Source organism: Esox lucius, chromosome 11 (assembly GCF_011004845.1).
Source record: "Esox lucius isolate fEsoLuc1 chromosome 11, fEsoLuc1.pri, whole genome shotgun sequence".
NCBI lineage: Eukaryota > Metazoa > Chordata > Actinopteri > Esociformes > Esocidae > Esox > Esox lucius.
In genome coordinates, this window is record NC_047579.1 from 43391090 (window position 1) to 43416630 (window position 25541).

At 45.8% G+C, this 25541-nt stretch overlaps 1 protein-coding gene across 11 annotated transcripts in view; it reads right to left on the reverse strand.

Annotated features, from left to right (window-relative positions):
• Nucleotides 1-60: 60 nt before the first annotated feature.
• Nucleotides 61-25541, reverse strand: part of si:ch211-278a6.1 (SRC kinase signaling inhibitor 1) — a 136564-nt gene continuing 111083 nt past the window's right edge. For 8 of the 11 annotated variants that reach the window (XM_029123647.2, XM_029123646.2, XM_029123649.2 and 5 more), the window contains 10 exons: nt 23292-23439; nt 22474-22768; nt 21572-21842; nt 20464-20612; nt 20203-20355; nt 19534-19659; nt 18851-18940; nt 16297-17367; nt 14552-14683; nt 61-6233 (listed from right to left, as the gene is read on the reverse strand). In XM_029123647.2, the coding sequence (XP_028979480.2) occupies nt 5706-6233; nt 14552-14683; nt 16297-17367; nt 18851-18940; nt 19534-19659; nt 20203-20355; nt 20464-20612; nt 21572-21842; nt 22474-22768; nt 23292-23439 (2963 nt within the window). In that variant the 3' untranslated portion in view covers nt 61-5705. Of the gene's footprint in view, nt 6639-14551; nt 14684-16296; nt 17368-18850; nt 18941-19533; nt 19660-20202; nt 20356-20463; nt 20613-21571; nt 21843-22473; nt 22769-23291; nt 23440-25541 lie in introns of all 11 variants that reach the window. The other 3 variants (XM_029123643.2, XM_029123650.2, XM_029123651.2) reach the window with 3 other exon arrangements.

The following is a 25541-nucleotide window of genomic DNA, read 5'->3' on the forward strand; positions in this document are numbered from 1 at the left end:
TAACACTATAAGAGATAAACCTACCATACTGTCCAATATGAAGCAAAACCCAGACTCCTCGACTGTACAAGAGAGCTGCACTTTATTACACACAGAACCACAGCAACTATGTACAAAAGAAGGCAGGCTCAGCTGCCAGTCTTCTCACAGGAAAGAAAAAAATCACATCTCACAGAATATCATGGCATCCACCTCTCCATTATCAGTAGGCATTTATATGTATATATATATTTATATAGATCTATGTTCTGTATTGTTCATTATATCACACTACTCTACAAATGGGAGACCATAATTGGTGGGTTTTTCTGGTGAGGGTGCGTTCAAGCATTCCGAATCGTTCAGATACACTCCACTCTTAACAATCGTCACCACATCGTCACACAGATCACAGTAAGACTGAACATGCCGGGGTCACAGAAAGGTCAGATTCTCTACTGTTGTAAACCTTTAAAGTGGTACACTTCTTTCTTCTCTTCTCTCTCTCTAGTTTTTTAAGAAAACATGTAGACAACATTTTTCAACTGCACCGTGCGATTGCTTGAGAATATACATGCATTGTTTTAGAATATACCTTTGTATCCATCATCTTTTTATTAATGAAACATTATATTGGACGTAACATTTTGTTTAACTTTCTAGGACTGACTGTCTATTTACATATAGATTTTTTTCTCAATGCCAAGATTTTGGACCCTCCACACATTCAGGTAAAAACCTCATACAGTTTACTTATCACAGACATCTGGTAAAATAATACGGCGCTTTCATTTATTAACATAACCAAACTTTGCAGTAGACAATTATGGTGAAGAAACTAACATTCCATGTCTATCCCAAAATATCTGGTGCACAGTAACCAGGTCTCCATCAGACTTTTTTCATGTGAGGGAAGGGAAATGTGGCATAAGAGAGGTCAAGTTATCCAATAAACGTTACAAATGTCAAAAAAACTAAATACATTAGATGTTTGTAAATAGGTGAGATGTTTGTAAAATAAATTAAGTGACTAATGGCGGTAGATATGTCCTTATCCATACATACTGATAAAACAACTTATATATATTCTGTTGAGACACCCAGTATTTGGGTGGTCTTTGGTGTGTTATAACGACCCACCTTGACCCTGCCAGCTCACCTTCTCTCTGTAGCAAACCAAAACGTGAGCTGGTGACTACAGGAGGGTGTCTCCAAGGCTAGTAATTCATAAGATTAAAAGCAAAATATGTTGTGGTGAACTCTACAGGGTTTAAAAAATGTTGAATCTGATTCTTCTGGCCAAATAGCATGGAGGCTTTTACTCTGGTAACATGATGACTGGTGCTTTGCCGCTTAACAACAAAATGACAGAAAACCAGCACCTCTGGACTGTATCTGTGAGTGCCAAGACCAGAGTGGGAATATTTGGTAAAATCTGACTATTTTGTTGGTGAATATTTCAAATAAAAAACTGCTTTGATGTGTACTATGACATAATGCACTGCTTTAATCCACGACAGGTCTGTTTAATGGAAATGTGCCACTGTTGGGAAAATTCAGTGGCATAATTCTTTTTCAGGTTTTATATCTTCTGACAGAAATCTTTCGAAAGTTTGATGGAAACCTAGCCACTGAAACTTAAACAACTTATTCACACTGACTCTTTGTCATCCTCCCACCAGGGGTTTTATTTCAGTGTGAACCCTCTCTCGTGAAGGGTTATTTCACAGCAAATAAAAAACAACCAATCAGAGCAGCAAGGTCATGTTGCGTTGTCAGGTAAAGGTTTTGTCTCTCGCACCCACCTGTCTTCTGAGATCACAGGAGTCAGCCCAGAGTGAAGAACACATCAGGTTGAGTACAGAGACAAGGAGCTCTATATAAACAACAGACTACAATCACTCAAAACACCAACAGAAGCTCCAAAGAAAGGCAAAACCCCTAAGAACAGATCTAGGAACAGCTTCCATTACCTTAAATTGAATGTTAGCTAGAAGAAACCGGATCAGCCATTTCCTCCTCAGCACATCAGTAGTTTGGGCTCTCAGCCCCCTCCAAAAAAACCCCAACAAAAAAAACAATAGGAAACTTACACTTTAAACTGTTAACTAAAGAGAGCTAATACAAATATCTGAGAATTAAAAATGAGCTCCATTGTATATTACATACCTGATAAATATTTTTTAAATCAATATAAAAATGTTCTGCTTATGAATAAATAATTTGCTGATGTGAAAAACAGTATCTTTTGAAGAAGAATTACAAAGGAAAATCTGTACAAAATGCCTACTCATATAAAACCGAAAAAGATGATGATTTAAATTTTACATTATAATAATTTAATCTAGAACTATATTTCACAATTTTCTTCACAATTATAGTAATATCATACACAAACATCTTACCGAAGATATATTTATATATGTATAATTCTCATACTTTTCATTTCAAGTTTGCATGATGTCTTTCTGATTGCCAGGGGCCTTCACTATGAGAGAATCCTCCATCCACTGTCCCTACTCATCCCAACTACCAATAAGTCATTCAAGAAATCTCGGAAACCTCGGAAATCTCTAGTCAAATAACACTAGCATTACGGTTATTCAAAAAAAGCACTGTAGGGCAGACTCTTGGGGTTTCCAACTTGGACTTCCTTGTTTAAAATCTGCGAAGTATGAACACATTCCTCCTTTTCTCTCTCTTTACCCCATCAGCATGCTGGATGCAAATAGGATCATTTAACCTTGTGGGTTATACATTTGAGTGTACGCCTGCACGAGTAAGTGAATCTCTTCCATTTGGCTTGGCTTTGTAAAACCAGGTGCTGGAGCCCGGCATGTCTATGGTGGTGCCTCGGCGTGAGGCTTTACTAACTCTCTGTGCTGTGACCTTGCTGTTTTCCCCCCGACAGCGGGTGTGCTTGTTGCAATGCCACGGCCACACTCTGACACTCTGGTGTGTGCTGGCCAATTTGTTCCCCTTTTGTCCTGCTGTGCGAAGCAGTAATGGGTTGTCAGAACCACTGATCGGATTTGTGCTATCATACCAAGGCCCATCCGTCTGTGAAGACACACGCGAGCTGCGCTGCTATAGGCCGGTATCATCACAGCCTTTGGCGGGTCTCAAATGAAAAGGTCTCGGAGGGTTTATGTCCACTCTGGGGCTTCAATCGGGTAATTGCAACATTCATCATTTTGTACCTTAATGATACAATACAATAACATCAGACATACAGCACCATTGCAGTTTGTTCACGCATGGTTTCACACACACACACACACACACACACACACACACACACACACACACACACACACACACACACACACACACACACACACCTCTACCCCAAAGACAGCACAAAGAACAACCTGAAAAAAGGAATAGCTTCCACAAAAGGGTGTCAAACCGTGACATCCCGACAAACCCTTCTACCCAGCCCTTTAAGCATGCAATGTCTCAGTAGATGATTCAAAACACTTCCAGGTCACGCTAGCCTTCAGACATGAAAACCAAATCTCACCACCTCAAGCTGCCTGCACTTTGCACTAGTAATTGTTCTCTTCTCAATGCCATGAGGAATCAATTTCATGCGCTTTCATGCACAGTTGTCTGCCAAACAACTGAAGAAAAAAACTTGTGTCTGTGACTACTAAAAGCCACAACAACCCCCCTCAGCCTTGGTGAAGCCTCTCTGAACACTTCAGAGTGGCTGCTGCCATTAGATTCACAGCAGGAAGACTATGACACACCTTTGATGGGAGTTTATTTTATCCTTGTCACACTCTGAAGCTGATAATTCAGCCGTGATGAGGGGAGCTGGTGACTTGCCACATCAGACCCATCTAGAGAACAGTCATTACCCTGCAGCTGTTGCTTAAAACACATTTCCTATAATACGCTTTGTGAAACACAGAGCAGAGAGGCCATTTCTAGTGGCCACCTTTCTGTTGCACAAGCAGCTGCCAAGCCAGTAGCAGCTGTCCAAGTGTGAGATTCTGAAAAACACCTTGTGCGGTTATAGCTAGAGTCAATATTGAAAATACACATCAATGAGATGCTTGACATGCAGATAGATCTAGAGGAGCTGTGATACCTGTTTTAAACCAATGGTACCTTTTAGAAGAGTGCTGATTTGTGCCCTTTGTTTCCTCTCTGATATGTGCTTTTTAAACTCTTGAATACATTTCCGTCGTTTAGCAGATGCTCTCATTCAGCTTTGCTTAAGGGCTCGATGACAAGTGATTTCATTTGTTGCCCCAAGGCGAATGAGCAGCCTTCTTGTTAGCGGACCGATACTTTCACCCAACAGACTGCCTCACCAAATCACATTAGTTTGTTTGTGATCAGTGGCTGTCATGTAATGAAGAAACAGGCCATCTAGTAAACACAACCGGACACCACACTTTTCAGCATACAGCGTGTGTGTCCATCTGCATGTGGGAGAGTGTGTGTCCATCTGCATGTGGGAGAGTGTGTGTCCATCTGCATGTGGGAGAGTGTGTGTCCATCTGCATGTGGGAGAGTGTGCGCGTGTGTGTCCAACTGCAGTGTGTTTGTGCACACGTTCACATGTTGTATGTTGAGTGGGGAGCAAAAGAACGGTGGCCGAGGGGTGATAAAATCCCTGACCCTGAACTCGGCAGCAACCACGTACCCATCCTGATTGTCATACATCCTGACGTCTACCTGCGCCACATCATTACGGTCTTTTGATTCGTTCTGTGTCACTGCAGTCGTGGTCCGCTGTAATATCACAATAATGGGTCAGAGTTGGTGTGTGTTGTCCCGAATCAGAGGATCCCACTGGTCCAACCAAGACAATATCCAAGGTCTTCTATTGCCAACCTGCTGTGCTATTTCTTAGAGGATGGTTAATGGAATCAGACACTGGGGTTAAGATGCCATTCCAGGAGTGCCGTTTCTGTTTCATGAACGTGAACTCTCTACAGGGCGGGTACAGACAGGCAGAACTATAGCACCAGTTTAGGGTTCTACACAGGTGATGCAATACTACAAAAAATCAAGACACATTAACAAAAGAAATGGAAACACCCACCAATGTTCATCTTGTGTTTTTCCCCCACAGAAGTACATTCTGCCAGATGATTGATTAAGACCGACACTGGTCTGAACACACTTGACTACTGTAGTGTACTGGTTGATTATTGCAACTCTACTTGGTATAATATAACTCAGTCTAATTATTATTATCTACTCCACTAAGGTTCCACTCAGTAAAATTTGGCAAATGGGCGCAACGATGGATTGGTGGTTCATATAGCAGTGTCTCTCAGAATAGACTAGAACAGAACAGCACAGAACAGTCCAGACCTTTCCAGGAGGTGGTGGGATGGGGGGCTTAGTCCCATCTGTGAGCTCTCCCTCTGGGGGTCTGGGGGACTGGCAGTACTACATAGTAGGAGAGGAACCAGGCTGTCTCCTCAAATCTGCGCCAGAAATTTGAAGATTCTGGCTGCTGGACTGGGATTGAGAGCAGCACAGTGACACTCTGAAAGAAAACCCAGAAAGACCAGTACAGAAACTCCCCACTGGTCTGTTTTGCTGCCTTTGTCTCTTGGCATTGAAGGGGTACATATGGGGAGGGGGGCAGTGGGCTGGCTTTCCACTTTACTTTTGGCACACATAGGTACTTTAAATGTGCTCCTACTCCCACTCCTCTTCCTCCTCCTCCTCCTCTACCTCCTCCTCCACCCTTTTCTACTTCACTGTGAGTTGCTAGGGGAGATGGTCTTGGGCGTGGTCTTGCTGCGCTCCTTGTAGCTGTTGGTTCCAGAGAACTGTAGGCTGCGGCTGCCGGGCTTCAGCCCCAGGGAGGAGAGGGTGAGGGAGGTCAGCGGGCTGGGAGAGGAGGGTGAGGAGGAGGTGGTGGGGGTGGTCGGGGAGGTGGAGGTGGAGGAGGCAGCAGAGGAGTTGGTTGTTGAGCTGGAGGAGCGGCCATTGGGCAGGTTCAGGGAGGAGGCGCGCTGCTGCTCGCGGAGGAGGCGGTGCTGACGGAAGGTGGAGGAGAGGAGCAGGGCCTCGGCACTCAGGCTGGAGGCTGACAGGCTGGCCAGCAGGGCCTTGGCCTGGCTGGAGGATGCTGTTAGGGAGGACAGCGCCCCCTCCTGGGGATACTTCCTCAGGCCCGGGGCAAACACAGCTGAGGTGGAGCTGGAGGAGGGCAGGCGACCGGAGAAACTGGCAGCTCTGGTGCCCAACAGGAGAGGCTCAATACTGCTGTTCCCCAGGACCTGCGGGCCGGATCCAGGGATGGACCAGGCACCAGAGGAACAGGGAGAGGAACACAGAGCATTGGGAAAGACAGGAAAGGTTTCCAGGAAATGAAGGAAAAAAAAGAGAGTAAAGTCTTATAGTTGGCAGTGATCCCAGACAACAGCCTCCCAGCCACACAGAAACACACTCAAACAGGGCAAAGAGAGGCCAGGCATATTGTGACTGTGGGGTCACTGTGGGGGGGTTTAGAGGGGCGGAGACTCCGCTAACACCCACGACAGCCAAGACAGAGGGCCTTATGAATGTGGACTAGGGAGCGGATACGGGGGAGGGGGGGGGGTCACGAGGAAGACAGCTCGGTAGTCAGGTGGTGGTGTCTGAAGAGGATGTGCACAGGGAACAGGCCGGTCGCCCTCTCACTGCTGAGGGGTCAGAGGTCACAGGGTCGCAGGTGGAGGGGCCCAGGCGGATCACACAGGTGACAGGGTGGTGTGTGAAGTGGCGTCCCAGGAACAGGTGGTGTCGAGAGGAACGGCAGGCAGGAGAGATGGGGGAGAAGAGGTGAGAGGTGGGGGAGGGTGAGGGAGTAGGGACGACGTGACAACAGAAGACACACATAGGAAACCGTTATTCAGGTTAGTATCAGCAGGTGTTGATGCTAGCCTTGCCTGCCGTCTACACAGAATGGGGGTTAACATTGTTGTTTTTGGAGGGGGGGGGGTTATGATGCCAACAGTTGAAATGAAAAGGCAACAAGAGTGTATGGGGGGGGGGTGGAGGTTACACTGCTGTTGTCTGTTACTGTTTTGACCGTTTTTTTAATGGACATTTGAGTCATTAAAAATGCAAAACACATCAGATGAACAGCATCACTGACATTTCCCTTTGTGTGATGCAGACTTGCACCAGTAGATGGAGCTGCAGTGAAGCATTCAGGTACATGGGGTGTATTTCCATCCATCCTACCACTTCCTCTCATAGTCGAAAACAGGAGGCAGGTGGCAGACTAAGATGCGGTGCCAAACATCACCACAGGCAAGCCTACACACAATGTGTGAGGATCCCCTCCTTTGTGGTCGGTCCTAGATCAGTCCATCCTACAGTCCTACATCAGTCTGTCCTAGATCAGTCAGTCCTACAGTCCTACATCAGTCTGTCCTAGATCAGTCAGTCCTGCAGTTCTACATCAGTCAGTCTTAGATCATTCAGTCCTAGATCAATCAGTCCTAGATCAGTAGGTCCTACAGTCCTACATCAGTAGGTCCTATATCAGTCAGTCCTAGATCAGTCAGTCCTACAGCCCTACATCAGTCAGTCCTATATCAGTTAGCCCTAGATCAGTCCTATATCAGTCAGTGCAATAGCAGTCAGTCCTAGATGAGTCAGTCCTAGAGTCCTACATCAGTCAGTCCTAGATCAGTGTCCATAGCTAATGACACCTGTTAAGACATCTGAGGTTGTTGCTGTCTGGGGGACAAGAGGTGTGGAAGGGCGGGACTGATGTTATTATCTCTGGATCAGAAAGAGTGCAAAATACTACAGAACAGGTTTACCATTGAAAAAGCCCCTGGTTATTTACAGGTAACTTTGACTAACTTCAATAAGAACCAATGGTAGCTAATAATTTGTTCTTGTATAATATAACTGTGGCAAAAGTTTCCTTCCACAGTGTTCCAAAAATAAGGCATCCTGCTAGCACTGTGAGGTTTGTTCCCCTGCATGTTGAGGTTTAGTGTCTGGAGGGTAAGGAGGCATTAGTTCTGTGTGGCTGGTTGGAGAGCAAATGCATGTTGTTTGGCCAAGTTGTTAGGATTAAACCTGCTCTGTTGGTCGATGCTCCAGGACCTCTGCTGCTTCCCCCGGGGAGAGGGGCTATTCCTTCTGCCTGAGGAAAACCTATCTTCTCTCTCCCCAGCCTGGCTACAGCAACATTTATTCTAGTCCGTTAGTGAGGCAAAAAAGGCCTTCTCTCATCTCCTGATACTCAGAGCTGTCTGCCAAACGACTGTCCAGAGGGACTGGCCTGTCCCCGTCGCACACCAACCCAGCTCCCCTCACCTCCCCCCAGCTCCCCTCACCCCCCCCCCAGCTCCCCTCAGCTCCACTCACCTCCCCTCAGCACCAGAAACTAGCCTGCTACACACCCTGAATTAATACGAAGCTAAACGGGAGATGTAAATCGAGGCTTGCGGTATTATCCACACTGTCATGCCCTCCTTGATCTGCGCCAAGGAAAATGGAGAGAAATGGTGGCTTTGAACTGTCTGTTCCCATAACAGCCAAATGATTTGAAGGATCCTCTCACCCCTGGAACACTCTGACGTCATGCCTCCTGGTTGCACTGCCTAACAAGACACCCTGGCACCAAGGCACAGAGCATCAGCTCCAAATGCTCAGGTTCAGTCTGATACGCACACAAACACACTGACACACGGACACACTCGCACGCACTGCATGCTACACACAGATAACACAATCTGAAAACACTGGACTGTCCAACCGGTCCCCAGGCGATGTGATATGAAGAGTTTCACACCATCGATACAGCCGATTCAGAACAACACGGGGGATTTATGTAGAAAGAGACGAGAAGAGAAAAGATAGGAAAAGGAAAAGCGCGATAACCTGAGACAGGATTAAGGTGAGAGTGGGTCAGGGGTCATCCCTGGGGGAGAGGATATGAGAACCTCTTTATCTTCAGCTGTGGCTCCAGTTGAGAAGACAACCATAGTAGGCGTGTCTGGGTGTCAGTCAAAACAACAAAAGGGACAGGGGCAACTCATAACCCTATGGCACTGGGGCAGATGGGCAGTGCGGCACCTCAAACCTCCACGGGTCAACTCACTGGGCGGGTGGAGGGGCACTTATTTGGCACAGTAGCCTGGGCAGTACAGGAGGGGCATTGTTGGGGTGGACTGAGTGGTGGAGAGGGACACCTGTCTAGACAAACAGCCACCGAGCACAACACAATCTATCACTAGGAGGGGACGTACGTCTATCATAGACTGTTCTGTGGGTACAAACTGCTCTGAAATGGCTTCATTAATGCCTTTGATGTCGTTGCTGTGGTTCTATCCTAACTGATGGCTCGGTGCGTACTCTGCAGGTAATTGGTCCTGTTTATGAGGGGATAGTTTTCAGACTCACATTCCCTTTCCAGTGTTATTGTTTGCAGCGGTTTGTGGACAAAAGGAGCGCACTGAGAGCCATTTCATTTACCTCACACTGAAATAATGTTCCTCTCAGTAGGCTAGAGGGAGTTCACTCCACCCCTACAGCTCTCCAAAAACACACAGAAGGGGATGAACGTGCAGGGAACAAAAGACACAAAGGCAGAGAGAACGATAGAGGTATTGATTGAGAAAGAAAGAGAGAAAGAGAGAGAGAGCGTTTGAGAGAGAAAGAGAGAGAGCAAAAGCGACAGAGACAGAGAGAGACAGAGACAGAGAGAGACAGCGATAGAGAGCGACAGCGATAGAGAGAGACAGAAAGAATGCTGTGAATCAAACGAGAAAGAGAGACAAAGAGAAGAAGGCAGAGATTAAGACAGAGGTAGAGAAAGATACAGGTGTGAATCAAGAGTAAAAAGGATGAATAACGTGTTGAAGTGAGAGGGAAAAAGGAGTGAGCTTATTCATATATCATTCATAGGGAAAAGCTGCATCAAGTCTGTGTGTGATTTCTTTGTTGATTTTATTCTTTCCGCCATCTTTAACACTGAGCCTTCTGGCACAGTATTGGAGCTTTAGAGCTCAACTGTGGTCATTCCAAGATAAGAAGTAACACCTACAGCACTAATCTAACTGCTCCTGATAAAGAAAGATATTGTAAAAATGACAAGATTTAAATACTTGATCGTAAAACAAATCTGGCTCCCAGCAAGCTTTTCACACCACTTAAAATCCAACCGCTTAAGTTTGCAAGGCTGAATTTTAAACAACGACACGACTTGTCTCCTCCTCCCCTTACCGGAATAGTTTTAGTCAGTCCAGCGTGGTTTAGGGTGAGGGTAGTACTGTGTGTCTAAAGCGAGTCCGATGAGACTACCATTTAATGCCAACTGATAGAATGATAGACCAGTGAGAAAGTTTAATTGGGAAATATCTCAGGCCCTCTAAACTATTTTATAGAATCTGATGGTATGTAACGCTTGTTGATGTACTCTACAATTCAACTCTACAATTTTTTAAGATACAACTTCAGGCATTTTGGTTAGGACAAAGTTTTTCTGTTTTTCTGAAAGAGCAGTAGGTCAGATGGAAACACACACTGCATCTGTTCATGTTCACCAGAGGCAATAGTTAAGACTCATGGACCACCTGAGGCTCAACAATTCTGACCAACAGCTTGTTTCATTTCGCATGACATTGTTGTGAGCATGTTTATTCGCGATACTACGGAGTAGCCATTTGGGACTGAGTTGCTGGCTCAGCTAATATGGGGAAGCTTAAATTATGCTGGCTATGGTGATATTGTCAATCTTCCTAAATGCTGATCATTGGTGTGTCGTAAAATGAAACGATTAACACTTGCTTATCAAAGAATGACAACATTAATTACAGAGGTTTTACATTATTATTATTATTATTATTATTATTATCTTGATTTATTGTTATTTCAGGCAGTGGTCCTTAAGATGAAGCCAGAACCCATGAAAGAGTGAATGAACAAAATGAAGGACACAGAAAGGGCAAGAGACAGGGAAAAGAATGAGGGAGAGAGCTGAACCAAGCACACTGATTGAATAATCAGTGATTGAACTGACACCACTGGAGGGAGGTCAGCTTCAGCCTTCACTTGGAGACTACATTTGGGAATTAGAGACATTCCTCCCGTTCTGTCTCTTCACTCTTATGTACATAGCTACTAAGCAGACCTGTTTCAAGACACACACACAATCTCTATATCACCCCCTTCTTCCTATATAAACAGCTCTGGAATAAATGTAGAGACCACTGCACCTTTTTCTTTCCTTTCCCAGAAAAGTTGAAAATGAGGGTTTTGAGTGAGGAACCGAAGGGTTAGAATTGAGAGGCCACTGCAAATTGAACACTTCTGCTCCTCGCTCAAAACATTCCTTTTCAACTATTTTGGAAAGGAAAGAAAAAGGTGCAGTGGTCTCTTCATTTTTCCCAGAGCTGTATAGCTCCCCCTATCTCTGCCCCCCTATCTCTCTTCCTATCTCTACCTATTTCTCTTATCCACCTTTATCCCTGTTCCTGTCTTTTTACTGTGGCACACTTCAGTGCTCTTGTATTTTTCAAATAACATTGACATTAAGGCTTATTTCATTGACATGAATCCTGCCAGTTGATTTTTTTTTTATCTCTAAGCTTTACTTTGGTCTGACATGCCTGAACAGTTCCATTTCCCAGCATTCCTTGCATCTCTAATTTATAACTCAAAATCCTTTAAACTCCCAATCCCCAGAGCAAGACACTCTATTTATACATCCCCTGTTCTGAACTTTACTGAACTGAAACCCCATGTCCTTCCATCACAACTTTATTCATGTACATTGTTGCTTTAAAATATTTGAACCCCGTCTGCAATTTTTAATTTCTTTCAGCATTCACCATGAAATCTTTCTTCAATCAAAACCATCATTTTTCATCGGACATAACAAGTTTATAGTTACCATTTCCATATGTTGGTTATGAGGAATATAATGTGTGTAGTAGAAAAACTAAATTAAAAAAGCAATTTGTGCAAAAATAAGTGAACCGGAAATAGCATTGTTTAAATCAAGTAGGTAAGTAGAATTAGGTGGGTAAATAGTTGGGTACCAAAGGAACAAATCCAAGGATGGATCTTTAGCAAAGAGTTTGAATGGATCTCTGATAAATAGAGAAAATAAAAATGGTCAGTTTGGTGTTACCCATATTAAATGCAAAACACCAAGCACAGAAGAAAGGAGATCTCAGAGGACATCTGTCTGGGGAAGGCACTTCATCCATCTAAAAAAGATTTGACCTATCTCAGTCCACTGTGAGGCAAATCACTTACAAATGAAAAGCATTTAACATGACAGCAACTTGGCCTAGAAGTGGACGCCCTTGCAAAATATACCCAAGAGCCACAAGAAAAATAATAAATCAGGTCAATACCAACTCAAAAATAACACCTGGAGATTTACAGACCTCCCTTACTGAATCTCAGGTTACTGTACATGCTTCCCAGAAAAAGAAACAAACAGCCCAGAGTCCACCTGGACAAACCTGTCGGTTTCTGGGAGTCCATTTTCCGGACAGTTGAGTCCAAAATGTATCACTATCAAAACAACTTTGTTTGGCTAAAACCCAACGCTGCCTACCACCAATAGAAACACATCCCAACAGTCAAGCACGGTGGTGGGAATGTCAAGATCTGAATCTCCTTGGTTGACTCGACATCTTCAAGGGAACCATGAATTCTGAGGTACACCAGGAGATTCGTAAACAGAACGCCATCTGTCAAGGAATGGATGCTGGACCGAAAAACGGCTCTTCCCACAAGACAACTACACAAAGCTTTCAACTAAATCTACCAAAGCAATTACCCTGGAGAAATAACATTTGTGTTTTAGAATGGCCAAGTCAAAGCCCTGAGATTAATCCGATACTGTGGTAGGGCCTGAAGGGGGCAGTACATGCCAGACACCCCTCAAATATAACTTTATTGGCTCAGTTCTGTTAGAAGAAGAGACTGATTAGTGGCTATATGAATCATTTCCACCAAGTTATTGCTGTTATTGAAGGTGCCAGAAGCTATTGAATAACAGGGTTCACATATTTTTGCAAACATGAAATCAGATGTTTTATTAAACAAGAAACCAGGCAAGCCTAGTTCAGCCGGACGGCAATAGAAAGTATGAAAGGCTGCGTCGCTAACCACTAAACCCCGGAGCTCTACGTTCTACAGGTGTCAGTAAAGCCTCTTGTGTCTATGAACAAATCCTCTTTTGCCACTGGCCGTTTTAACAGCGAATTGGCCATTGGTGAATGACACTGATACAGTTCAAGTTTACCTCCACCACAAATAGCGTCTATGAACTGTTATCTTTTGCCACTGGCTGTTTGAAAAGCTTATTAGCCAGTAATAGGCTTTACTAACTTACTGGAATAGTCACTGGAATTGAGCAAATGCTAGCGAATCTGACAAAGCTATTTCATTTCATGGCATAACAACATACTTTATTCTTTTTTTCATGAATGGAATTGATACAATAACTATCAAGAAAGGTGATGATAACTAACTTTTTCATCAAGTAAAATGACAAGAGAATTGTGGAAATAAAATAAATAAATGTTGTTGTTCACAATAGATTCCAACTTGAGCCTTCCACGTGAGAGGCACTGTCTTTAACCATAACGCATTTCACCAGTCGCTAAACACTATTGAGAATTGTGTTAAACTGACTAATGTTTCTTATTAAGTTTATCTCCACCACAAATAGCATCTATGAACTGTTAGCTTTTGCCACTGGCCGTTTGAACAGCTTACTAGCCATGAATAGGCTTACTGGTATCTACTAACTTCTTAGGAATAATCATAAGAATTGAGCTAGCGAGACTGAAGATTAAGTTTTCCATGCCAGAAACAGTCGCAATAAAACCATATACAGTTTTAGTTAAGGCTCGCTGTAACGTAACTACAGTATGTTGTTGCCAGCAAATGTCTTTGTCTATCCTGATCCAAAACACGGACCTATAGTACACAGGTCCGCTTCTCTAACCACTACGCTATTTAACAAGGGGTAGTCAGTCAGTCAATCAGTCACTCAGTCAATAAGTCACTCAGTAAGAGTCATTCGCTCTTCTTAGCCGTCTCTGCTTACGCGCTCCCGCAAAAACACTTACCAATGAAAATACAGGTCTGTGAAAAAGTCTAAGAGACCTGAAAGTTGAACTAAGGTCATATATTTGGGTTGTAATAAAAATATATATAATATATACAAATACATTGATATTATATATATATATATTTTTTAATAAACACTTATTTCCAAATAAATGACTTTAGTTTGACTTTCAGGTGCCTTTTGCACAGTACTTTTGCACAGTACTGTATATAATATGTTTTTGTTTGTGTCCTTCATGTGGAATGTGTTTATTACAAATTGGCGTTTATTTTAATATTTGGTTACACTTTATTTTGAGAGTCCCCATTTCCTTCTGTGGATGTTCAGTAGATGGTAACACTATGAACAATCTGTTGATAAGCAAAATGTTGCCAAGTTCAGGGTTAGGCTTGGATGGCCATCTCATGGCGAGTGTGGACAAAAGCTAGAGGTGAAGGGTCAGGTTGGTAGAGGTCAGTAGGGGTGGGGTTAGTCAGGCTGACAAGAAAACAGTACCTGCTGCTGGCCCTTTAGGAAGTCCTCCTTCTTGCCAGTCTTGGTCTTCTCTGTGCTGCTCTGCTGCAGGTGCTTTAGTCTGAAGGCTGCCGAGGTGTGGAGTTTTCCCAGACCTGAAGAGCAGTTCTCCCCCTGGAGGAGGACGGAATGAGAGGGGGGGGGGGGGTCACGGAGGAAAAGACCAAGAGGGGAGGGGAGAAGGGGAGAGATGGGAGTATAAGCGAAACCAAGAAAGTGAACATCTACATTTTCTCATTCCATTTCCACAACACCTCAAGAAAACCTCTAAGACAGACGGCGCCTCCAAACAGCCTGTTACCCCAACAAGCCAGCGCATTTCCACAGGCTGCTGAAGACCCCATGGTCAATGTGATATACATTATAGACTCCCTGAACTCCCATAACCTGCTCACTGTCCACCCAGTCTCGATTCTCCATCATTACACAGAGAGTTACTGTTTTACACAGAGAGTTACTGTTGCATCAATATCACTTGTTGCACCTGATTTGATGTAGTAAAAACAAAGGTTACCAATCAAGAATATTTAAAAAGCAAAAAAAAATCAACACACACACACATTCACACACAAGCTCTCCATTCAGCAATGTCCTCCACACCGAAACATTTGCTACGAGGGAAGACAGTACATGTCATGACAGGAGACCGAGTGCCCAGTGTCTGCTAATGTGAGTCAGTAATGGGTTCAGTAGGGAACCTGGAGGAATGATGTGATTGGAGTAATGAGTCCCGGTTAATGGGCCTGGTGTTACAGCGGTGATAAGGCTGCTGCACACCCACGCCACGCCAAGACCGACATGGCTCTCTTCGGTTGCGTGGCATTGAGGGGGACACCATCTATGACACGGCACCTGGACTGAACATCAGCCTGTCTCTCTACACACAATGTGGTGGTCCACACTGATCTGTAACATAACTGATAATCATTTCTCTGGATTTCACAGGGTACTTCTGAAGCTAACGTAACAGACTCACACGACCCGGCAAGCAATGACCCCTGTGAAATCCTGGCTTGAGATAATGAACGGCAGAGATAATGTGTCTGTTTTCAGCCTGATCTGGAGGCAGGTTTCAACATTTAGTTAGTCAATAAAGCTCAAAGAATGGAGGAAAGAAGAGCTGTAATACTCGATGATGCAAGTAACTGGAAATTGATTACAGACAAAAGAGAACCAAGAGAGGATGAGACAGAAACGTAAGGAGAGGTGGGACGTGAAAGAGGGGAGGGAAAAACAAATGACAGTTTATTGTAGCAGAGATTGGACTGTCCTAGTTTACAGAGTAGAAACAGCAGATGTCAAGGCAGATCAATGAAAAGACAATTAACAGCCCAAGCTCAAGATGATTACTAATCACCCTAAAGAGAAGGACAGAAGCCTGTTGTTTGCCCCATCAAGTTGAACAGATTTAGACCCTATTGCACACACACACTCTGTTTCCCAGAGAGAGGGACTTTAAATGTTTGCACTGCCAAAATCTACCAGTTCTCCCATAGAGCAGACAACAGATTACTTTCATGTTGGAATGGGGGACATTGAGAGGTTCAGCAGAGGTGTGAGAGGTACGTCCAAGTTAGAAGGTTAGATGAGGTGCAGTCAGAAACTCCCCAATGTAAAAGGGAGGAAAAAGATTCAGTAGAAACTGCCACCCCAGAGCCAAGGAGACGAGGGAGAAGTGAGTGGCTGCTCTCCAAGGAGGAGAGTATGCAGGGAAACATGTTATAGACCTGGGTGATCGTGGAAGGACTGGAGGAGGGTTTGGGCTTGGGTGGCACTGGGGGCTTCTTGGTCTCTGCTGTGCTGGTGGCAGGTCTCTGGGCTGTGTCTGGAGCCCCTGTTGGGAGGGCGTCAGTGGGGAGTTGGAGGGCGTAGGGGTGCTCCGTATTGGGGTGGCCACTGATCTCCAGCAGGGTGTTCTCCAGCTCACGGATAGTCTCTTCCAAGCTATCCAGCCTCCTGTACGTGCTTCTCTTGATGTCCCCTCCCTGCTTCCACAGGATCTGTTCCTGTCCCGCGCAGCCCTGGGTCCCCACGCAACCCACGGACCCATTGGGCCTTACTGCCGTTTCTGCAGATCTCTGACGGGGCAGAGGGGCTGGAATGCTTTCTGTTCCGGCGCTGCGAGGAAGTGTTAGGATCCTGTCCCCCGTCTCCAGCCCTCTACTCAGGGCTTCCCTCAGAGTGTCCTGCCTGTGACGGGAGACACTAATCCGGGAGACCATGGGGGGAGGGCTGAAACTTAGGTTGCTCAGAGAGCGTCCTGACCTGGGCATAGGGAGCGACTTGGATGAACCAGCGTCTTCCTTGCATCCCAACAGTCCCAGCAGCTGTTCATAGGCCTCTCTGACAGTCACAGTGTCCCTGAAGAGCAGCAGGAGGGGAGCCCCACCCAGACGCGCCTCAAGACCCCCCTCTGAAGGCGGAGTCGTGACGGTGACTGTTTGCAGAGCCTCTACCTTGGTCCTGTGGAGCTCCCGGACCTCTGAAGGGGACACCAGCCTGACCTCCAGCTCCGTCAGCAGCAGGGATACCTCCTCTTTGTCGCCTGGGTCTTTTTGATTCTCAAATGACTCCTGGATTCTTTGCTCCTTTTGCACAGAGGGCTTTCTCTGAGGCTGGCCAGCAGGACCTTTCCCTTTGGACACCCCCTGGAGTTGACAGACAGCCTGTCCCTGGGTCTGGGTCACTTTTGGGTCTCTGGCCATGCATTCTGAGGTGGGTGGAACTGAACTGCCCTCTGTCAGCACTATCCGGGGGACTGGAGACAGGGATGGAACAGGAGGGACCATGCTCTGTACCTATCAAATAAAATGGGTATTAATCATATATTTGTATATACAGTAACTCACAGAAGTGAGTACACCCCTCACATTTTTGTAAATATTTGATAAAATCTTTTCATGTGACAACACTGAAGAAATGACACTTTGCTACAATGTAAAGTAGTGAGTGTTCAGCTTGTATAACGGTGTAAGTTTGCTGTTCCCTCAAAATAACATAACACACAGCCATTAATGTCTAAACCGCTGGCAACAAAAGTGAGTACATCCCTAAGTGAAAATGTCCAAATTGGGTTTAGGTCTGGAGACATGCTTGGCCAGTCCCTCACATTTACCCTCAACTTCTTTAGCAAGGCAGTGGTCATCTTGGAGGTGTGTTTGGGGTCGTTATCATGTTGGAATACTGCCCTGCGGCCCAGTCTCCGAAGGGAGGGGATCATGCTTTGCTTCAGTATGTCACAGTACATGTTGGCATTCATGGTTCCCTCAATGAACTGTAGCTCCCCAGTGCCTACAGCACTCATGCAGCCCCAGACCATGACACTCCTACCACCATGACTGTAGGCAAGACACACTTGTCTTTGTACTCCTCACCTGGTTGCCGCCACACATGCTTGACACCATGTGAGCCAAATACGTTTATCTTGGTCTCATCAGACCACAGGACATGGTTCCAGTAATCCATGTCCTTAGTCTGCTTGTCTTCAGCAAACTGTTTGCGGGCTTTCGTGTGCATCATCTTTAGATGAGGGTTCCTTCTAGAAAAGACAGAAGGAACCCCCACCCCTTCAACCTCTGCAGCAATGCTGGCAGCACTCATACGTTTATTTCCCAAAGACAACCTCTGGATATGACGCTGAGCACGTGCACTCAACGTCTTTGGTCGACCATGGCGAGGCCTGTTCTGAGTGGAACCTGTCCTGTTACACCACTGTATGGTCTTGACCACCGTGCTGCAGCTCAGTTTCAGGGTCTTGGCAATCTTCTTATAGCCTAGGCCATCATGTAAAGCAACAATTCTTTTTTTTAGATCCTCAGAGAGTTCTTTGCCATGAGGTGCCATGTTGAACTTCCAGTGACCAGTATGAGGGAGTGTGAGAGCGATGACACCAAATTTACATTCATACCTGAGACCTTGTGACACAAACGAGTCACATGACACCGGGGAGGGAAAATGGCTAATTGGGCCCAATTTGGACATTTTCACTTAGGGGTGTACTCACTTTTGTTGCCAGCGGTTTAGACATTAATGGCTGTGTGTTGTGTTATTTTGAGGGCACATAAAATGTACACTGTAATACAAGCTGTACACTCACTACTTAACATTGTGGCAAAGTGTAATTTCTTTAAAGATATAATCAAATATTTGCAGAAATGTGAGGGGTGTACTCACTTTTGTGATATACTGTATACTCAGACATATATTCAATACAATGAGAATGTGCTTTCTGAACAGTGTGATGGGAATTGAAAGTGGTCCTGAAAGCCATGGAACACTAACCTGTGTGTGCGACAGCGGAGGGCTGTCGGTGTATTCTGAGTTGCCCTGTTCCCATCGTAGGACAGAGCAGTCCAACGATGCCCTAGATTGCTGGTAGACACAGTGTAGAATTTCAAAAGCACACCACGCTCACGCACACGCTCACACACACACACAAACACTTGAACGCCAGAGGAGTGTCAGGAGTGTGTGAGAGAGGACTCCATCAGTGAAAGGCAGTGTGGTGCCACAGGATGTGTGAAGGGGCTACAGCTGTAGAAATGGAGGGGGGGGGGGCGTTGTTTAGAACTGGGAGTGTCAACCAAGGGGCTTGAAAAACAGTCCAAACTCCCTCTACAATCCCTTCCCCACAAAGCAGAACACCATCTGGTCTGATGAGAAGGTACCAGCTATACCTGAGTATCACAGCGTTCTCCCACTCCGTGGAAAAAAGCTCTGCAGGTAAACAGATGCAGATGGTTCACACCAGGCATGCACACACACACACACACACACACACAAACAGAGCTGTGTGTCACTGGAAACCCTGCAGAGAACAGTCTGTAGGTGGACAAGGTGAGGATGGGACAGTGTATTTTGGGAGGGGGGGGATGTGTTTATTTAAGGAGGACAAGGAGGAGGACTGTAAGGGCAGCCTCAGGAAACAGCCGTCCACACAAGTCCACGATCAAAGATGGTGTTACCTTGGTGCCCGGGGCCCCTGGGGGCCACAGGTCGAGGCTGGAGGGTACACTGGTCCTGCTGCGGAGGGCATTGGGCAGAGACAGGGGACTGGGGTGACTGAGTCGCGGGGAGGCTCTCAGAAACAGCTGACCGATGGGATGGTGGGGATGGGGGGAGGTAATGACATAGTAAATCATGTAATTAAACAGAAAAGCCCTAAGTATGATGTACTCGGAATATCAAGACTTCATCACAAGTGGTTTAGGAATCTTAGGAAACGTGTCCCATTGGTTTAATTCACTGGCCACCCGCAGGCCACAACGCCAACACACCACCGGAGCCACGCTGTAAGCTGCCCGTTATCACAATCAAAACGCCATCCTCTGATGCTTTTGAAAAAAAAAAAGAAAATGTCACAAAATAAGATGTTTTGTCAATACGTCGTTGTCTGTGAGAAAGAAAATGCCCTAGATGTGCGCATATATGTTTGTGTGTGTGTGTGTGTGTGTGTGTGTGTGTGAGCGCACGTGTTTGCAGGTCATAGGCAAACATGTTTACAATCTTTGGAAAACTACAGAAAAAAAGAGAGAGCAGAATGCATGTGACTCTAGCAAACATTCTACAACCGCAAACACTTTCAATGCTGCTCTTCCAGTTTTTCAGTACATCTGAAGCTGGTCTGTCAGTACCTCCATGTCGGCAGCCATCATGTCCTGGTCGTCCTCTTCCCTGTCTCTGGAGTTGATGGTGGGAGGAGTGGAGGCAGGGCGGGGGTTTTCAGACACTGTCCGTCGCAGCTTCACGTGGAGCTTTGGGGCTTCGGCCTCCTCTGTCTCCGACTTCTATTTTCATATACAGAGGAGATCAGAAACTAGACAGGAGGTGTGTGTGTGGGTGGGTGTGTGTGGGTGGGTGGGGGCGTTGGGGGACCCATGCTCATGCTCTGTCACCTTTATGCTCTTTCCTGGGATGAGGGTTTCTCCACTGCGGGTGGTCAGGCCAGACGGGGATGATGGGAAGCTGCGCCTAGGTGGCGGAGGAGGGGGCGACTTTGAGGGCTTCTCAGTGCGATACCGAGCCACTGTCAGCTGTTCCGCCTCTGTGACATGGGGCAGAAACATGGGTAGATATTAGAGAGGCAGGACCGTGGGTAGACATTAGAGAGGCAGGACCATGGGTAGACATTAGAGAGGCAGGACCGTGGGTAGACATTAGAGAGGCAGGGCCGTGCGTAGACATTAGAGAGGCAGAACTGTGGGTAAATATTAGAGAGGCAGGACCATGGGTAAATATTAGAGAGGCAGGACCGTGGGTAGACATTAGAGAGGCAGGACCATGGGCAGACATTAGATTGGCAGGACCATGGGTCGACATTAGAGAGGCAGGACCGTGGGAAGACATTAGAGAGGCAGGACCGTGGGTAGACATTAGAGAGGCAGGACCGTGGGTAGACAGAGGCAGGACCGTGGGTCGACATTAGAGAGGCAGGACCGTGGGTCGACATTAGAGAGGCAGGACCGTGGGCAGACATTAGAGAGGCAGGACCGTGGGTCGACATTAGAGAGGCAGGACCGTGGGTCGACATTAGAGAGGCAGGACCGTGGGCAGACATTAGAGAGGCAGGACCGTGGGTAGACATTAGAGAGGCAGGACCGTGGGTTGACATTAGAGAGGCAGGACGGTGGGCAGACATTAGAGAGGCAGGACCGTGGGTCGACATTAGAGAGGCAGGACCGTGGGTAGACATTAGAGGGGCAGGATCATGGGTCGACATTAGAGTGGCAGGACCGTGGGTAGACATTAGAGAGGCAGGACCGTGGGTCGACATTAGAGAGGCAGGACCGTGGGAAGACATTAGAGAGGCAGGACCGTGGGTAGACATTAGAGAGGCAGGACCGTGGGTTGACATTAGAGAGGCAGGACCGTGGGTCGACATTAGAGGTCATACAGCAAACCCAGATACATTCATCAACGGGTGACTAAACAAGGCTGCCCATGGATACGTCACAACCCCTTACCGTCTGGTGTTTGGGAAGTCGATGTGGGGTGTGTACTTACCAGAACCACGCCTGGAGCCCTGCTCCTTCCCAGAGAACTTGTGCGTGGCATGCTGGGGCTTGCCTGGGCGGTACTCGGCGGTCCCTCCCCCACCCTGGGGGGTCTGGGAGGGTGCGTTGGAGGAGGGCTTGTTGATCTGCCTGGCAGCGAAGTCCAGGTCTGGGATGGCCTTCATCAGCTCCGCCTGGGTCTCCTCCAGCAGACGGTTGATGTCCTGGGCACTGTACTGGGTCAGACTGGCCCGCTTCTCCTCCCAGTCCCGCTCAGCCGCCTGGAGATCATGGGGATATTTTTATTTTTATACATTTATTTCTACAAGGAACATAGACTGAGACCGAAGTCTCCTTTACAGCTGGGCCCTGGTTATACATGTTTACACATACAGTTGAGGTATTTTTGTTTTGATATTGGGCCTGGCAGGGTCCGTGGGGTCCCTTAGGTGTAACCCAGGGACAGAGACTTTGCTGAAATCAATATTGATATTGCAGCCAATAATAGGACAGGATTTTCTAAACAAATAGAGCGCACTTGTCTTCACGCAGTGGAAACAGCCCACGGAGCACAAATATATCTCTCACAAATATAAGTAACACCTCTGGAAATACAAGTCATGTAAAACTCAGGAGGTTTACATACAAATCATGTAAAGCTCTGAAAGTTTACATACAAGTCATATAATACTCTGGAGGTTTACATACAAGTCATGTACAATCAGGTACCCTGTTGTACCACTCTGGAGGATTACGTACATTAGGTACCCGGTTTTGAAACAGTTACACAATTTCTCCCACAAATATGTGCATGTTGCTATAACAAAATGTGCACCGTTCAAAATGTATACTGATATATAGGACAGTGAGGGATAGTTTACACAGACACACACACACAGACACACTCCTCACCAATCGGACCTCCACAGACACGGCTTTGTCAGCAGCGGCTCGGCTGGCCAGCTCCTCCAGGGCCCGGCCCTTGTGAGGCACGGTGGGGTAGTGGTCCCTGTGGGGGCCCGGGGAGGGGTTGCTATGCCCGTGGCTGGAGTGGGGGCTCCAGTTCGACAGACTGCTGCCGCCCCTCAGGTCATTCAGGTTGAGCGGGGGGCTGGTGGGCGCGTCGAAGTCCGCACTCTTCCGGAGGTCCTCGACGCCGTGCTTGGGGCTGTCGTCCGGCTTCTTCCACACGCCCTCGTTCGCTTGCCTGACCACACGGACAGAGGGGGATGTCAGTAATGTCTGCGGTGTTGGCCGACGTGTGTTCGGTGCCGCGGGTCTTGGCTAGACAACGCCAGATGTGATTAACACTCGCTTCAGTTTCCCTGTGAGGTTCAGGCTGGATGGGTGTTGCGAGATTCTGATGGTCAGTGAGGGGCCGTCTAACACTGACCCGCTCACAGCGTTCAGCAGAGCGACACGTTGAGAGGGTCTGGCACGAGTCGTTTCAGTCTGAACATCGGCTCATTAGCCTTCGGTAAGTGATAATCTGTGCTGATATTTTTCGAAACCTACGAATATGCCCAGATACGCGTACCGCTGACACCCAAACACATACCCGCATATTGGGCACGCATTATACAAATAAATCAACAAAACACCTCTGCTACTCTTGCTGTCAGTCTCATTCCCAACACGGTGGGAATAAATGTGCTGACATGGCAGCTGTTCTAAAACCTGGCCAAGCTACGGTAACAGATGGCTCGGGAGGCCAGCGGGATTGGCTGTACCTGCGCATGGTGGTCAGAGTGTCAGTCACAGTCGAGCAGCGTTTCAACAGGGCATCCAGCCTGTGCGGCTCCTCCTTCAGGAACTTGACGGCCTCCACCTCCACCCTCAACACCACCCGCATCTTACTCTGCAGACTGGGGAACTGGTCTGGAGGGGAGCGGGGCAGAGAGGTGATTGGGATGCCGTTACATATCGAAACCCTCTGGAGTCCCAGATCATGGATTGATAGTTAGTCAGTGCCTAAAAAGTACCTGTGAGCAAGGAATGTGACAGTGTGTTCTGTGAGCGATTGGTGTATCAAGCTGTATGAGTGGGTCTTTGAGGGATTTGTTCATCCGACTGAATTATATTGTATGAAAAACTGTGGGAAAGACAATGGAGCAGCATGTATTGTGAATTCCTTTACTACTTACAGGATGCACCCATGGGTTTATTGATTTATTTCATTTGAATTGTAACTCCTGGAAAAAAAAAAAAAAAACGTCTGGAGGAACAGAAGGGGAGCAAAACATCTCAGTAAAGGACAGCTGAAGCTAAGAAAAATAATGAAAGCAAAAGTTGAGAAAAAAGTACAAAAAATTAAAAAGGAAAGAAATATATATATATATATATATATATGAAAATCTAGAAAATCTATTTAGTCTCCATAAAATCTATTTATTCCTCCCTGTACTTAGTAAACCAATGGAGATAACAACATAATGAACTGTAGTCAATTTATGGGCACTTAACAAACCCACTGTATATCAGTCTTCTATCTGATTTAACACATACTAGTAGTATTTGAACAACATTGCACCTTTCTAATTAAGAGGGAAAAGAGTGTTGTTAAAGTCCTGCCCTTGATTAACAGCTCAGATGAGTGTGATGTGAATGTGTGAGATAGCAGGGGAGATCAGGACAGCTACAGCTGGATTTCTGTGCTATTTAGGAAACAAAGAATAAACCCTTTTTACAACTTCAAACAAAGACAAATGGTCCAGTTGATATATTTTGGGATTTTGTTTTGACATTTCTGAGCTGGATGGTTGGTTGAACCTGGATGCATACAGAATCCAAGCCACTCCATGCTAAAGGCCAAAATTAATTTCATTTTGGGTTCCAAGTGGGAAAAGACTGATTCTAAAACTGCTATTGTGGTTGATTTGAGACATGCTAGTATATTCTTTCTGTTGTTAAACAAGTGGCGTTATTTGTGAACAATTGTGAATTGCTTTACTGCTTAAGGAATGCACACAGTGTTATTGATTTATTTCATCCTGAATGTAACTCCTGTACTTAACTTAAAGAAAATATTATTTTAAGCTTTTTTGTAAAAAACAAAAAAAAAACAATGTGAGCTGATGAAAACTGATACCTTAAAACTGATATCCTAGTGTTGGGCTGATTGATCTTTTATAATCCATTGCCTCTCATCCCAATTTGACATCTCGTGATCTATCTGTTCTATGAGTAAGCGATAAGATATGGAGGGGTGTGGTATAGGGCCAATATAGCATAGTTAAGAGCTGTTCTTATGAACAAGTGCCTGGACACAGCGTTTATCTGAGGTTTTTTGGCTACATTTCACAAACACCGTGTTGTGTTTATAAATCTAACCACACAAACAGAGGGCGTGTCAACCCACGGGTGTGGTGATGAATATGTGCACTGCAAGAGCCCTTGTTGAGATTTCAGACAAAATAGCTCGAGATGCAGAATGCTTGTCAAAAACAGAAGGGAGTTAACTGTGAGGAGCAAATGGCCAAGAAGGGAGGGAAATGCCGTTTGGAAGATGAGAAAATATGGGATAAACAGCAGGAGAACTAGCTGATAGGACAGATGGGGAAAAAAGCCTAAAAGGATGGCCTGTTTCACTTGAATTGAGGGCTCCTTGTGGGATCACAGCAACAGCTTCCAAATGCAAATGCCACACCTGGAATCAACTCAAAACCTTTACCTGAATAATGGATGATGGAATAATGAAGGAATGGCCCACACTTGAAACAGCTTTTGAATAAATTGTCCAATTACTTTTGGTCCCTTGAAAAAGAGGGAGCTACATATTAAAGAACTGTAATTCCTAAACCCTTCCTCCAATTTGGATGTGAATACCCTCAAATTAAAGCTGAGAGACTACCACTTTAAGCCCATATTAATTATTTAACTGTAACTTGGTAATCAGCCAAAATAATGTGTAACTTGTGAGTGTCCAATTATATCTGGACCTGTATATACTTACTTTGATATTTTATGTACCTTAGAACACA